This window comes from Vespula vulgaris, chromosome 8, assembly GCF_905475345.1.
Source record: "Vespula vulgaris chromosome 8, iyVesVulg1.1, whole genome shotgun sequence".
In the NCBI taxonomy this organism is placed as follows: domain Eukaryota; kingdom Metazoa; phylum Arthropoda; class Insecta; order Hymenoptera; family Vespidae; genus Vespula; species Vespula vulgaris.
Genome location: NC_066593.1, coordinates 4504063 through 4519773, shown reverse-complemented (window position 1 = coordinate 4519773; position 15711 = coordinate 4504063). Strand labels below are relative to the sequence as shown.

The 15711-nt window shown below is 35.1% G+C and overlaps 1 protein-coding gene across 1 annotated transcript; it reads left to right on the top strand.

Moving 5' to 3' along the window:
* The first annotated feature begins 9172 nt into the window (after positions 1-9172).
* On the top strand, positions 9173-15660 carry LOC127065640 (putative glycerol kinase 5). Its single transcript, XM_050998274.1, has 12 exons — positions 9173-9927; positions 11907-12000; positions 12335-12434; positions 12616-12775; positions 13098-13212; positions 13528-13721; positions 13798-13924; positions 14012-14116; positions 14251-14345; positions 14494-14657; positions 14726-14859; positions 14946-15660. Exons 1-12 carry the CDS (start codon positions 9832-9834, stop codon positions 15086-15088), a joined length of 1527 nt encoding a protein of 508 aa, XP_050854231.1. The 5' UTR covers positions 9173-9831; the 3' UTR covers positions 15089-15660.
* The last annotated feature ends 51 nt before the right edge of the window (positions 15661-15711 follow it).

Here is a 15711-nt window from a genome sequence, read left to right as displayed (position 1 = left end):
CGCACGCCGAAATAAATTTTATAGCTTCGCGCGATACAAATGGAACTATTCGTTCCCGCATGGACTGTACCTCGCTTTGGTTATTTTGTCTCTTGCGTACTTCTGACAGCGCCGTCTTTGCCGTCTCGTATCGGCGGCGTTTGAACGAAAGTACTCTTTCTTCGAAGCCGACCGAAGAAGGAGGAGAAGAAGAAAAAGAAAAAAAAGAAAAGAGAAAGAAAAAAAAACGAAAAGAAAAAGAAAAGGACGAAAAAGAAGAAGATGAAAGGAAGTCGAAATCGTTCCGAGTCAGGAGACAAGAGAGACGCATAAAAAAAAAAAGAAAAAGAAAACGAGTATCAAAAACTCGATGGATACGAATTTCGAATTTTTACGTATCCCCATAGTTGATTCGTAAAAATTTCGCACGATGCTTATTGGCGTGAAAAAAAAAAAAAACAAAACATTTTAATTAATTCCGAATATTTTATACGATAAACCGATGATCAATCATCACTTTCTGATACGTTTAAAACGTGAAAAAATTTGTCAATCGGTGAAAAATTTTTCAAGATCGATCGATCGATTGTTTTTCTTGTTTCTTTTCTTTTTTCTTCTTTTTCTCGGGTCCTTTCGTAAAAAAAAATCACAAGAAAGCAGCAAACGGGCATGATCATCGATATCAAAAATCAAAGATATTTTAGTTAGATACTCTTACAGTCGACTGTACAACGCACGCTATTATCTCCTAGCGGTGTTTCAGAAGAAACATAGGCGTCACGCTCGCCGAGCTTATGAATGAAGCCTGGCCGTGAAGCCGGTGATTCCGGTCGTCGACGAAGATAGAGGCGAAAAGAGCGCCGATGATCCGCGCCTTCGCCCGACTTATCGTCGACGGCATCCTTTGTGCCGTCGAACGAATTTACGTCTTCGAGCTGTTCTCTCTCTCTCGCATTCTCTATCGCTCTATCTCTTTCTATTTTATTTCTTTCTCATTCCGAATAGATATATCTATGTTTACTATTTTTGTATCCTCGAATCGAATACTACGTTCGTTCATCCCTCAGTTCGTGTAAATAAATATATTTGGTATACAAATATACGGATTCGAGGAAATAAATTTTCGACGATTTAATAGGGACTCTCGTTTAACCTTGAAATTATTCAAAGGTAATAATTAAATATCGAATCTATCGATCGTTTTATCTCTCTTTCTCTCTCTTTTTTTCTTATAACGCGAATGCATCAGATCGACATGTTATATTTGCTTGAATACGTCGATTTAATTTTATGTAATATTGGAATCAATCGTTGATAAAATGAATACGGAGTGTGTTTACTTTGCGATCGAACATTTAAATGGAATATTATGATCGGACGATCGAATAATGAAAAAAGGTTGAAAGTTGAGATCGAGGAAAATTTTTTAATAACGATCGCATTTATTGTTAATTGTATAGAAATCGATACTCTTTGCAATATCGATATTTCAAGTATCGATTCGATAATCATCGTAAGTTGATCGGCAGCGTAAAGATTCAACAGGTGTTACCGCTACGTTACCGTAGCGTGACGATTAAAGGCCGCCTCGTACTAAAAGCATGCTGAGACGAAGCAACGCTCGGCGAAACATCGTCATCGTCTTAGAAATTTTTTCTACCGTTGGAACATTAGACGCCCCAAGAGCAATCCAATTGTGTTTCGTAGAAAACGATTATCGTTTTATTATTGTGCGAGTAAAAAGAAAAAAGAGAGAGAAGGAGAGAGAGAAAACAAAAAGATATCAAGTTCGACCAATTGATAAAACAAGGAAAACAGGAAGTACAACTACAAACAGAACGAATGTTGTGTTATGGAATGAATTTAAAAAAGATCTTAGATTTCGTCAATATAGTCGGATAAAATCTAAAAAAAAAAAAAAAAAGAATTAATATTATTTATTCTCCAAATAAAAAACACGTATTAAATCGAATTCTGTTCGTTACGGTTCAATAAAAGTCGTATAAGAAGAACAAGAAAGTAATAATAAAACAAAAATTTTATTATTATTTATATATATGCGAAAGACGTGTATTAAAAAATTAAATTTATCTGGCATTAGAGTCAGTTTGATTAAATATCGTAGATTCAATGTTAATTCCTTAAAAAGTTACGTCGTGTTTCTAGTTAGAAAAGTAAACGTCGGATAAGCAAGAAATATTCTCTGCGAAGAATATACCGTTTCTCTTTCGAAAAGTGAGCATTGTGTAACAAGAAACTAATTGTAAAGAAGAGTGAAGAGGAAAGGGGAAATTTTCTTTTCGCGGTAATTGACCGAGCCGCACGTTGCGCTCCAGAGCGTGACAACAGTTTTTTCGAAGAAGACGGACAACATTTTTGCTCGTACTATTTGATAGTTGTGTTGTATGTGCAAGAAACTCAAATCTCGATACGATTAACGCCACGTTATAAGATACTTCGTGCGTGCATCCAAATAATAAAGATAATAATCTTCATCCTAGAATTCTTCGAATCAAACGCAGGTCGAACGATGAAAACGTATTCTTCTCTCTGTTTTTCATTTTTCATAACGTACAAAATTGTTTCTAGAAGAATACGTACGTACGTAAGCATGTACGTAGAAAAATATCTTGTACAAATAGACGCGTATTAATAAAAAGATCCAGATCAAAATCGATGAAAGCGTTAAACAAATAACTTCGTCATCAGATAATCGAATGTTATTATCGACATAAAAAAAAAATATATATATGTATATATGTATGATAAAAACGATGGTGAATATATTCCGCGTAAGAAAATAAGATTCTACATAGGTCCGGAATGGAATACTCGGTTCTAACGTTCGTTTTAGTTCTTTGAATATATCCTGACCTAGGGGAGAGAAGAACGATCGGGGCCGTTAGACGGAAGTGAACTAGCTAGCTGCTGGTAAGAAAATCTCGAAAAGGACATCGTTCGTCCCTTCGTTGCTGCGCCATTGGATCGGCAAGCGCACCTTCTCCTCTCTCACCCCTCGACCCGCGCTCTCTCGCACGAAAAGGCTCAACCCGCCACGGTACGGCTCCTCTGTGTGCTGCGCTGTGTTCGCTACGGCTGTTTCTCTCTACTACTACACTATTAAACCCTACACACACACACGAACTATCCTCGGCCCGTTCTCTCTCTCTCTCTCTCTCTCTCTCACTCTTTCTCTCTTCGCCGTGCCATCCTCAGCGCGCGTAGCGTGTCTAGTTGTTTCTTTTCTTTATTCCTTTGTCGGAAAGTCGGCGGCGAGTCTCGTTTTTAAGAGAAGCAGAAGAGAACGAAGAGGAGGAAGAGGAGAAGGAGGAGGTCGGCGAGGGGGCCTTACGGAGAGAGGGGACCGAAGCGAAAGGAAAAAGGACGAACGGGCTGCGGATGATGGTGAGCGGGGAACGATGGAAGGAAAGAGAAGGGAAGGAGAAGGTTTAAGGGAGAAGGGATAGAAAGAGTAGGAGGAAGAGGAAGAGGAGGAGGAAAAGAAGAAGAAGAAGAAGAAGAGAGAGAGAAAGAGAGAGAGAGAGAGTGAATGATGGGAGTGTGGTAGGGGGCGGCGCTCCTGTGGAAAGAGAAAGAGAAAAAGAGAGAGAGAGAGGAGAATAAAACGTCCGTGGTTCAAAAACTCGGTACAGACTAGCCTCGGAATAAACGGCGTCTAACGTGCTCAGGAGGAAATCGTGGCATCTATTAATAATAAACTATTTCCAGATGCGTCCTGCTGCTCGTCGTTCTGCCAAGAAGCGTACGATCGTTTTCTGTTACTCCATCAGGTCTCTTTTCTCTCTCTTTCTCTTCCGTCTCTTCTGCAAACGCAGAAAGAGTATAAGAGAGAGAGAAAGACAGAGAGTTTAACTCGCATTATACGCATACACACGCACGCACGCATACACATAGTCACACACAATACACACCACACAAATTCACACATATGTCGCGCGCGCGTTCGTTCGCGTAGGAGCAAGGCGGCTTTCGCGCTTCGAGCGCTTCGAAGTCAAGAGCGGCGCTTTTGGGTCGCGTGCTCGAATGAACGCGCGCCCCGCTTGACGCGCAGGGCATTCTACCTCACGTGGAAAAAAAAAAGAAAAAGGAATAAAAAAGAAGAAAATAAAAAGAAAGATGGCGTTAACATGTTGCGACTTGGTTGCCCTTATATACATACATACCTGACGTTTCACTGATAAACGCGATGAAACTTGACGCATTCTTTAACTGTCTTCGATAATTTAGTATCTTAGATATAGATCTATGTATGTATTTATTTATCTACGTAATACCGATCGTATCGCGAGGATATACTTACACACACATATATGTATATATATATATGCAGAGCCTATCGATAATAACGCACCGATCTACTATTTCACATTCCCATCGAAGGTCGATCATCGCGTTTACGACGCGATCGTTATCCTCTATCTTACACGTACAAATCGATTACCCTTAATGTTTGTAAAAATTATCACAACGGTAAATCTTTTGATCGTCTTAGCTATGATATATACGATTCGAACTTATGATATAATATAAATTTTATCAAATATCCCTATACACATGTATCTATATTACTAGCGTTATCAGTTACGTAGGAACGCGTATCTCGTTACTTGTTATTATTAAAATCATTTTCACCTATCTCGTACGTCGGTGAAGTAAACGTTGTAGAGACTGGCAGGCAGGTTGCGTGCTTCAAAAGAACCGCTTGTCCCGACCGATTCCATGGGGCACGAAAAGCAACCGTCGAGTTTTGTTATGACGCTGTCGAGATGGTTCGGACAGCTGGTCGAGGTCGGACGAGAATCATACATACATACGTACGTACATACATATATACAACATATGTATATAAAGTCGAACCAAAGAGAGGACCGACGAAGGTGAGATTTTTCGATACAAAATTCGATGTGCCCGAAATCAAGGTCTCTATCTTTCTCTATTTTTCTCTTGTTCTTTTTCACGAAGAAAAACTAGTATCTATGTACGTCTACGCGAGAAAAAAATCGAAATTCTATTCTCGTTTATTTATTCTATATCAATTACGTCGTTCTTGCAGTCTTTCCACTTTTTTTCCCTATCCAATTTTTCCGCGATAAAATCCTGATGGTTCCGTAATCGCTTATAAGAGCTTGTTCGACAACCTACACCGAATCAGATTTTTTGTTTGCTTTTTCTAATCGATTATTTCATCACCTTTTACGTTTTATTATATACGTATATAAAGATTCGTAGCGCACGACAATCTGCTGTCAATCGTATACAATAAAATCACGACGATTCGTGACAATTTTTGTCAATCGGTATTAACAAAAACAAACTTAAAAACAAACCGCAATCGACGATTCGTAATGTAAAGAAAGGAAAAAGAAAAAAAAAAGAAAGAAAAAGAAAAAAGAAAGAAAGAAAGAAAAAGAAACGAACCAAAACCGCATATTATACATCGTAATGACGGCGTTCAGACGGATTCGATTGTTTTATCGGCGGATGCGGTCGTTGATCCTGGACCAATCGATGTTCGATCGTTCAAGGAAAACAACGACAAAAGCAAATAATAAAAAGAAAAATAAGAAGAAAGAAGTTGCCAGAAGAGATCCAACAATAATTCTTCTCGAACGCAATTGCAAATGGATTCGGCAAAACTACCGAACGCAATCGAAACGTGTTTTGTCCCTGTGAAATAACACAGTGCAGTAAGAAATACCGCATAGATAAAGATAAAAAGAAAGAACGAAGGACGGTGAAAAAGATGGTAGGATGGGGATGAGGTAGGGTGCATTAGGGATGAATTAGGGGTGAGAGTTGGGTGAGATGGACGATGGAAGAAAGAACAAAGTTCCCACGAGCGGAAATAATCGCGTGAAAAGTTGTCGTGGATTTAGTTAGGACGCTTTGCTAGGAAAACGAGTAAAGTAGGGAGGACAAAAGCTACAAGCCCCATGTGTGCGCGACAACGCGAGTAGCGTGAATACATACATACGTAAGTAGATGATGATGGCGCCTTTTTCGAGTATGGGAAGGAAGGATAGGATTTTGATGGAAGAAAAGAAAAAAGGAAAAGAAGGAGACGAATCTGTATATGTCGTGTCTGGGCCTTATAATTACTCTAATTAGCCGGTACACGGTTAAGAGGAAACTGAGTAAATATTTATATCGCGAAGAAGAAGTAGTTGAAGGAGGAACGAAAAGAAAGTGAAAGAGAGAAAGAGAGAGAGAGAGAGAGATTCTGGTGGATTTCGCGAATGGTCAGGGAGGAAAAGATCGGAAGTTATGGATTATGGGAAGAGGCAGGGCGAGGAAGAGGAAAGCGCAAAGGGCAGACAGGAACGAACGACAGGATATACACGGCGAAGAGGAGAGAGGAGAGAGAGAAAGAAGGAAAAAAAGATAAGAAAATAAAGAGAGAAAGAGAGAGAAAGAGAGAGAAAGAAAGAGAGAAAGAGAGAGAGGGCTATAATACAGTTTTGCCGCGAGCAGCTCTCGAGCGTCAGTTTGCCTGAACCCCTTTCCTCCGCGCTCCTCCCCCTTCTTCTTTACTCTACTCTCTTCTCTCTTTTCCGTGCGGTTTGCTAGAAAGCAAAGGAAGAGAGGGGAAGGAATCCTCGGCGAGGGGTCCGCTAGAACGAGGAGGGGAGGCGAAGCTCGGTTGGATTTCGCGGGACGGGGCTGCGGTGTAGAGACGAGGATAGAGAGAGAGAGGGAGAGAAGACCCTGATGGCAGGCGGCGAACGGGATGTGGAGAAAGGGAGGAGAAAAGGAGGAGAAGGAGGAAGCCAGTCGGCGCGTTTGATCTCTGCCGCGGGCGCCGACAAAGCGTTCGTCGTCGTCCACTCTCCTACACAGAAAGCGCCGCTACGCTGTGTAACGGCGTGCGAGAGCGAGACATAAGATAGAGAAAGAGCGCGATAGAGGCTCGCGGCGCAACGGCGACGACGATGACGACGACGACGATGACGACGACCACCGACGACCGACGACCGACGACCGACGACGACGACGACGGCGACGGCGACGACGACGACGACGACGACGACGACGGTGGCGGCGGCGACGACGACGACGACGACGACGAACGAGTGCCACGGCATGCTGAGAGAGAAACGCTCCGCTCATAGGATGTGCTGCTTGCTTGTGTGCCTGCCTGCGCGCGCGCGCCCGCCTACCTACGTGCGAGCGAGAGAGAAAAGAGAAGGAGGGGAGAGAAAGAGAGAGAGAGAGAGAGAGAGAGCGAAACGAAGTGGAAGTATAAGAGAGGGTGGGGGAAAAGGAGGGAGAAGGATGCAAAGGTTCGTAGCCGCGCGATCCCGTCGGCTTCTGTCGCGCTTGCTCTAAGCATGGCGCTGCCACTCCCTTGCGGCTGGCACACCGGCTTTGCTATTAATAAATAATGTTCTCTGTGGTCCCGCGTTATACGAGTAAAAGCTCCCTCTCGTTCCACTTCTCTTCTTTCTCTTTATCTTTTTTCTGTTTTTTTTTCTTTTTTTTTCCCCCTGTAAATCTTTATCTCTTATCTTCTCATCTTTTACCTTACCATCTTTCTTTCCCCATCTCTCTCCCACTCCAAAGAAAACTCCTCCTTTTCCTCCTACATCGAGATCTCTTTTCTCATACGCATTCTCTCAATTTTCCTTTCCTCGCTTCCTCGTAGTCGTTCCCTTCCTCGTTACACCCACCCGACACGAGTACTTATACACTTACTTACTTACTTACTTTAGTTACTTGTTTAGTCACTTACCTTCGAGCTAAACAGATATTCTATTTTCCTTCTCAGATCTCTAACAATCCTTCCAAGGTTCATCGCACGAGTAATCCTTCGACGACTCCATTGTCGTATTTATTTTTATGGTTATGTCTGTCAGCCGTCTAATTGAATATTCACTCTTCGGCGAAAAAAGCTTCTCTGGCTGGGTTCTTGCGGATTCTAATTGCTTTCTTCTTTTTTTTTTTCTTTTTTTCTTTTTTTAATTTATACAATATGCGAAAGTGTTGAAAGTTTTGAAAGAGAAACATCTGTCCGTTTCGACCCCGACGTGAGAAAAATCGCTCGAATGGAACGATATATCTCGTCGTTTTTATTAACAATTTATGATTAATTTCGTCGATATTTTTGGGCGCTATCTATCTATTCACGTAGGTAGTACACGATTTGATTTTACGGAAACGAGAAATACACCTACACTGTTTTCATATTTTGACAATTTCTTAAATTAATGTGATTTATGATACGTATAAAACAATAAACTTTTTTATGAAATTCTACAGCGAACGAATGTCAAATTGAATCATCCGGATGATTGATTTACGACGAGAATTACGTTTTTCTACTATTTGGATTAATATCTACGATATTACGATTTACGAACGAGAATATGCACTGCTTTGTTATAAACGATTTAGAGCGACCTCTAACGTTCTGCGACTTAAAAACTGATAAATCTGTGTTACCAACCTTGATAAAACACTCTAATGGCATTACATTTCCGAATGTTGGCAATTATTGTCGTATTCATTAATTACGAAATGTTATGATCCGATTAGCATATATTGTTGAAATGAATGAAATTGTTTATAGATATTAAAATAAAAGTTTGAAATTAATCACGACTCTTTGCTTGATCGAATAATCTATTTAACCGATAAACGGTATATCTGTTTGGTATTTATCGCATTTCTTACCAGGGAATTTGTTGACTCGGTCTGCCATTTTTATCGACTATCGATATTTCGATTATACGAACTGCAAGCTTTTAAAATCTTTGCCAACTATAATCGGTAAAAACGATTACAGTATTCCTTCTATACCGACCTTATTTTTTACAGAAATTAAGTTAAAAAAAGAAAAAAACCACGTTCCAACCGGCTCTTGCGACGTGGGTTATTAAACTCGAAGTTATCATGGATCGGAAATTTTTTCCATTATCTTATTTGTAAAAAAAAAAAAAAAAAAAGAAAAAGAAAAAAGTATATAAATAAAATGAAATTAAGAATATGTACTCATATAATATTATAATAAGAGTAGACGCGAATGAACATAATTAACATCAATGAAAGGCAACTTGTTAACGTACGTATGCATTTAAATTGTTTTAGGTTAGAAAGATCGTATTTATATTTACTTAATTTCGAGCGATAATAAAAAGTTAAAAGCCTACGTTTATCAGTTAATGAGAAAATCAAGTTGAAATAAACTAATAAATCAATATTTGTTTGACTAAAGTCTAACAAAACAAACCAACGACGAACTATGAAAAGAATGTTGACAATGACATACATACATACATACATTTCGTGCGTTGAAAAATTATCGTTAGAGAAAAGCTCAGTATTCTTTTCAGCATCTATTTGTTCATGTTTATGTATACCCACGAGAGAGATAAAGAAACAAGAAGTATGAGATAGTCGATCATTTTTCCCGTGTTAAATACTTGAAATTACGAAGAGTATTCACAGTAGGAGCATGCGTAGTGTCCTAAGATAAATTATTCGTCTTAGTTGCGCCGTGATAAGCGAAGGAAATTCTACGGTCTTGTTTCGTTTGTGAAAAAAGATTAAATGAACATGTGTAGATATTATACGACCAATTCTTGTTATTCTTGAGGTAGAAATTAAAATTTTTTCAAATCACGCACGAAGTGAAATCCGCTTTCACGCCCGATCACGAAATCACGGGTTTCTCGATGTTCTTTTGCTATCGCGACAGCCATATTCGAAGGTAGCGCCACCCGGTAATCATTCGGCGAATTAGAATCGAGGTCGAAATTCTTAAATGTCGGATACATTAGAATTTACCATCATTACGAATTTGATACTTCGAGTTCACGCGTAATCCGAGTAACAATGAGATATATCGTTGCGCTCGACGTGGGCACCACTACTGTTCGTTGTCATATTATCGACGAAAACGCCAACACCGTTTCCTCATCGACCGAAAAGGTATGAAACGTTTTTTTAATTTTTAAAAATTGGATGTCCCTGTCGATTTTATAATATAATAAATAAGAGTAGTTTCTTCTTTGAATGGTCAACAAATGTTTCAAGCTATTCTTGTGTTTCGATTCTTATAAAGATACAATCGAAATATACCGAGTACAATATTGGCATTCTTTTTTTTTCTTCTTTTATTTGTTTCTTTTTTAATATGATAAAAGTCTCAAATAGTTTTAAAATAGTTGTTTCGTCTGTAGATAAGATAATAAAGTATAGATATATCGGAAATGTTTCGTAAATATATTCCCACGGAATATGTACATTTCCGATTGAAACATATATACTCGAATTTTACAAGGTAATATTAATCAGTAATTTTAATGTGACAAAGAAAAGAAATAAGATAACGTTTAATACTGCTGTCCTATATTTTCTAATTCTAGAAAGTAAACTAGAGAGAAATATAAATTACAGAAACATTTATAAAATGTTAGAATACGTGTTGCGAATAGATTCGTGACGTCAAGAAGAATATTTCCATATCATTAATGCAATACGTGATTTAATTACAATTTTAAAGATCTATAAAAAAAAAAATAACTAATAGAAGATAAAGATCTTTTTCATAATCATTTATTTCGGTTTATTACTATTAGAATTATTATAAATAATAATAAAACTTCTACAAAAAAGAATTATAAAGACAAAAAAAATTAGTTTCAAAGAAGAAATAAACGTTTTCATGATCTTTTTTTCTTTAATGGATCTTTTCTTTTTTCTCGTTTTATATATTTCTCCAACTTTTTTATGCAACATGCAATAAGATTACATGCAAAAAGACACGTTTTTATTATATTTCGTCATAGTTCACGCATGTTGCGCCCATGAAAATCGTATGTGTAAATTTTACGACTAGTTTGTAAGGATCATGTTCAAATAATTTCCCAATTTGGGAATAGCGATGTTACATAAATAGGTTTATTAAAATTCAATAAGTATTAAAGCTACGAGATCCACGTGATTTTCCTTTAAATCGATCTTTTTGATTACTAACCGAAGGATTGCTTTTTTCTTTTTTCAATCGATGCATTGAAATCTTTAAAAGGTATTTTATATTATTTACATATTATATTATTACAATTACATATTATTATTGAAGAAATTTTAATCAATTACATATTATTATCGAACGAATATGAAGATATCGCGCATGTTCCGTGCAAAGCTGTAATATTTTTGATAAATAATATTTTAAAGGTGCAAACAATTTCGTAAAAATCCTGAGCGAATAATAAGGAAGGCTAGTTCGAAAATATTTAGTCTTTGGTTAGAAACCGAAAAGATCGATGTCTTGAGGAAAAACTACAAACAACTTTGCCTAATTTTAATAAATGTTATGTATACAACTTTCTAATTCCCGAATTGAAGATATATTTATCAACCTTCCTCGAATCACGATAACTCCTTTTCGAATCTCATGTTTCCATTTGATATTGGTTTTCAAGACTTTGTTTGGTTTGACTTCTTAATATTTTATTGCATATTCTATATATTTAATGATTTCGTATATATTATATACACATATATATTTGTATGTATATTAAGAAAGACATTATTTGATTATTTGAGAAATTTTGCTGACCTCATCATCTTAATTTATGTTGAAATAAAGATAAAGAAAAAAAGAAATCTTCGAATTCCATTCCTTTATTTTAAGATTAAAGTGTGCCAAAGAAAACATCATTTCTTATATTTAGATAACATAGAGATCTTAAATATTTTTAAATGTCATTTTTGAAAAGAATCACCGTGTACGGAACAAATTTGTTCGTAGAACAAAATTCAATTTTATTCGGGTTAATTTTTTTGTCGGATATTTGTAGTTGTTCATGATACAATATTTTATATCATTATGGTTTATATCATTAATATTATAAAATAATATCGAATTTCTTTTTATCTTATTTTATTTTATTGATCTGCAGGTGGAACTTATTGGTGAAAAACGTGGTCACGTAGAGATTAAGCCAGACCATTTATGGACTATTATAGTGAAAACTGTAAAAGATGCGATAGACGGTAAAGTAAACAAAATAAAAAAAATAAAAAAAAAAAGATAATGTACTATTACGAATGTAACTTTACTATTTGATTTGTACTTTTTTACGATCGCTTCGGTTTCTAATTTCATCTATAAATATGTTCGTGTTTATGACATTTATTACAACTGATTTTTTTTTTTTATTTAAACGAGCTGCAAGCAAAGGATCACGCATTATTTTTTTTCGAGTCATGATTTATAATAATACAGAATTAACGTTAATATCTGGATTATTTTCATTCGTTATTACCATTAATTTTTTAATTTTTTTATTACCATTATGTTTTATTAACTTTTATTTTTTGTCATTAGTCAGTGGAGTCGATCCAAGTTCTTTTGCGTGTTTTGGAATTTCCGCTCAGCGTGGAACTTTTAGTTGTTGGAATTTATTGACTGGAAAACATTATCATAAGTGAGTATGCAGCTTTAGATCACATCAATTCAATTCTGATATAATAAAATATAGAAATATAGAATAATCCATTCATTAAAATTTAATCAGTCAATTGAAAGTTTTCTACGTTAAAAATCGTTAATACGTCAATACGCATTAAGATAATCCACATTAAGATAATTAATCTTTTCATTTACAGTTTCATAACATGGAAAGATTTAAGAGCGGATTCTATGGTCAAGGAATGGAATCATTCAATAATGATAAGAGGATTACGCATAGTTGCTTATATTCTCTACATATTATCTAAAAGCAAACGATTTCTCGCTGGCAGTGTTTTGAAATTTATGAATACCCAGGTTTATCATTTATAACCAACAGAAATATTTTTCGTATAACGAAAATCGATTAGGGCAATTTAAAAAATTCGTGGCTTTTTTTACACTTTGAAATTTGTTTCACTTTAAGAATGAGATTTATACATAAAAAAAAAAGAAAAAAAAAGGAGAAAGGAATCGCGAATTTTTCAAATTATCCTTGTAATATATATTGATTTGATGTGATTTAATTAATCTAATCTGCATTATAACTAATATTATATTTTTATAAAGAAGCATGCATATATTTATTTATTAATTCACTATTTGCTGGAAATAATAATTACATCGTCATATATTTTAGATCACCTTACGATTGCTTTGGGCTTTACAACATGTATCAGGTCTACGTGAAGCTACTATAAATGACTCAGTAGCATTTGGCAGTATCGATTGCTGGCTTTTATACAAATTAACTGGTACGCTTTATTAACATTCGTTATTCATTTAAAATTGCGCTTTCTGTTTTAGCTCTAAAATTTCTATTTTACCGCTATCTTTCTCGTTGGTGACGATATTCGATGGTCACGATATAGTGGTTTTTATAGTCGCAATAAATTGATCAAATATACATGACGCTTTGTGTGTTTTCTGTGTGTCTAAAAAATATTAACTGAAGCTGCAAATTAACTAAATTATACGTTTTCGTTTGATTACATATTTCTTTTCTTTATATATATATATATTTTTTTTTAATTCATACATGTTATTTATATATTATTTGTTCTTTATAGGTAGACATATAACAGATGTTTCGAGTGCATCTGCTACTGGGCTGTTTGATCCATTTACTATGAAATGGGCTACTTGGATATTTAGTTTATTAAAAATTCCGTCCCACATTTTTCCGAAGATCGTTGATACAACTACAAATTTTGGTGTTACACCCAAACATATATTTGGCGTTGAAATTCCTATAGTTTGTTGCGTAAGATTTAAGAATTTCGAATAATTTCTAAAATCAATTTTTACTTTTAACATATAATCATTTTTTACAATTTCAGATGGCTGATCAAGCAGCTTCTTTATTTGGTTCAGGATGCTTTCAACCAGGCGATATGAAGATTACGATGGGTACAGGAACTTTTGTGAACGTAAATACTGGAACAGAACCACATGCAACTATCACTGGTAAGTGTAAAAAAGAATATAAATCTTATATTCTTTTATGTACTCACATGTTAAATGATATCTAACGAAAGTAAAACTAATCATCAGGTCTTTATCCTCTGGTTGGTTGGCGCATGGGATCTGAATTAGTTTACATTGTAGAAGGTGCATCGAATGATACTGGAATTCTCATGGAATGGGCAAAAGCTCTTGGTAATTTTTCATAAAATTGTACTATTTAAATTACGAAATGCATCTTTAAAATATCGAAACATTAACATTTGATATAAAAATAATTTTCATACTGCTAGAATATTTTCATTTATTAATCATGTATTATGTTATAGAAATATATAAGGATGTAGCAGAAACAGCTGATTTAGCAAATTCAGTGGAAGATTCAGATGGAGTATACTTTATACCGGCGTTTACCGGACTTCAGGTATAAATATGAAATTTAATTATATTATGAAAAACAGTTATTTTGTAAATTACAAACTGCAAAATAAAATATGTAATTGTAATGTATATTAATATTTAAAATTTTAATTACGTAAAAAAATACTAAACGTATAATATATTTTTTTTAGGCTCCAATAAATAATCATACTGCAGCAGCTGGTTTATTAGGAGTAAAGTCTACGACGAACAAGGGCCATATCGTGCGATCATTGTTAGAAAGTCTTGTATTCAGGACATTGTTACTTTATGATAGTTTGCGTACTGAGACTTGTTTTACGTTTGAAAAAACACGGTAAAGATATAATCTTCAGTGACTTATCGATAATGGAAATGAAATTAATTGAATTCGTTGATAAATAGAATCGATGGTGGAGTATCTCAAAATGATTTCATCATGCAACTATTGGCAGATTTAACAGGTTTGGAAGTAGAACGACCTATTAACGTGGAAATGTCAATTTTTGGGGTAGCGATTTGTGCTGGCTTATATTGTGGTATGATATTAAATTTCGCATGCATTTACGTACAAATGTACAAGAAAGGAGGGGTACGAATTCAAAATTATCATAATACGTTTTAGGTATATGGAGAAATAAAGAGGAATTAAAACATCTTCGTAAAATAGATAAAATATTCAAGCCGAACAAGAAATCACAATTATCTTATGAAAACGTAATTGCGCAATGGAAACGAGCTGTGGACCGATTTAAAGACTGGTACTGATATCAATTGTATTTGACTGTAGTTACGTAAAAAAAAATGCAATACTGAATTATTTTTGCAATACGTTAAAAATATTGATGCACTCTAAGATATTACTTAAGTGACAGTATTTTAAATAAGAAGTATACAGTAATCTTTTTTATGAGCATTATATTCAGAATACACTATTAACGTTAAATATTTTAATAGAGAACAGTTGAAATAAATAGATTCGATGATAGATTTTTATTCAGCATATTATAAAAGACATAATATTTTCTTAAGGCAATAGCTATATTATAATACAAGTTTAAAATCAAAGCTTGATCAAAATAATATTGATGATATATCAAGAATAACCATTATTTCTCTAATACAAAATATACTAAAGCCATGATATATATTGTGTTGTGAATCGATGCTTGTGATATATATTCTCGAACGATTAGTAATTTTTAAAGCGTTCCTGAAGAAAGTGCCTTTTATGCTGTTGTCATGTTTAAGTATCTTTAATAATAAGAATATTTTTTTTATACACGATATTTATTAGTGAAAAATATTTTAAGCAATAAATTATATAATGTTAGCAAGTTAATTGTCTCATTTCTATGCTACATTTTGTCATTATTTTTGTATTCATAATG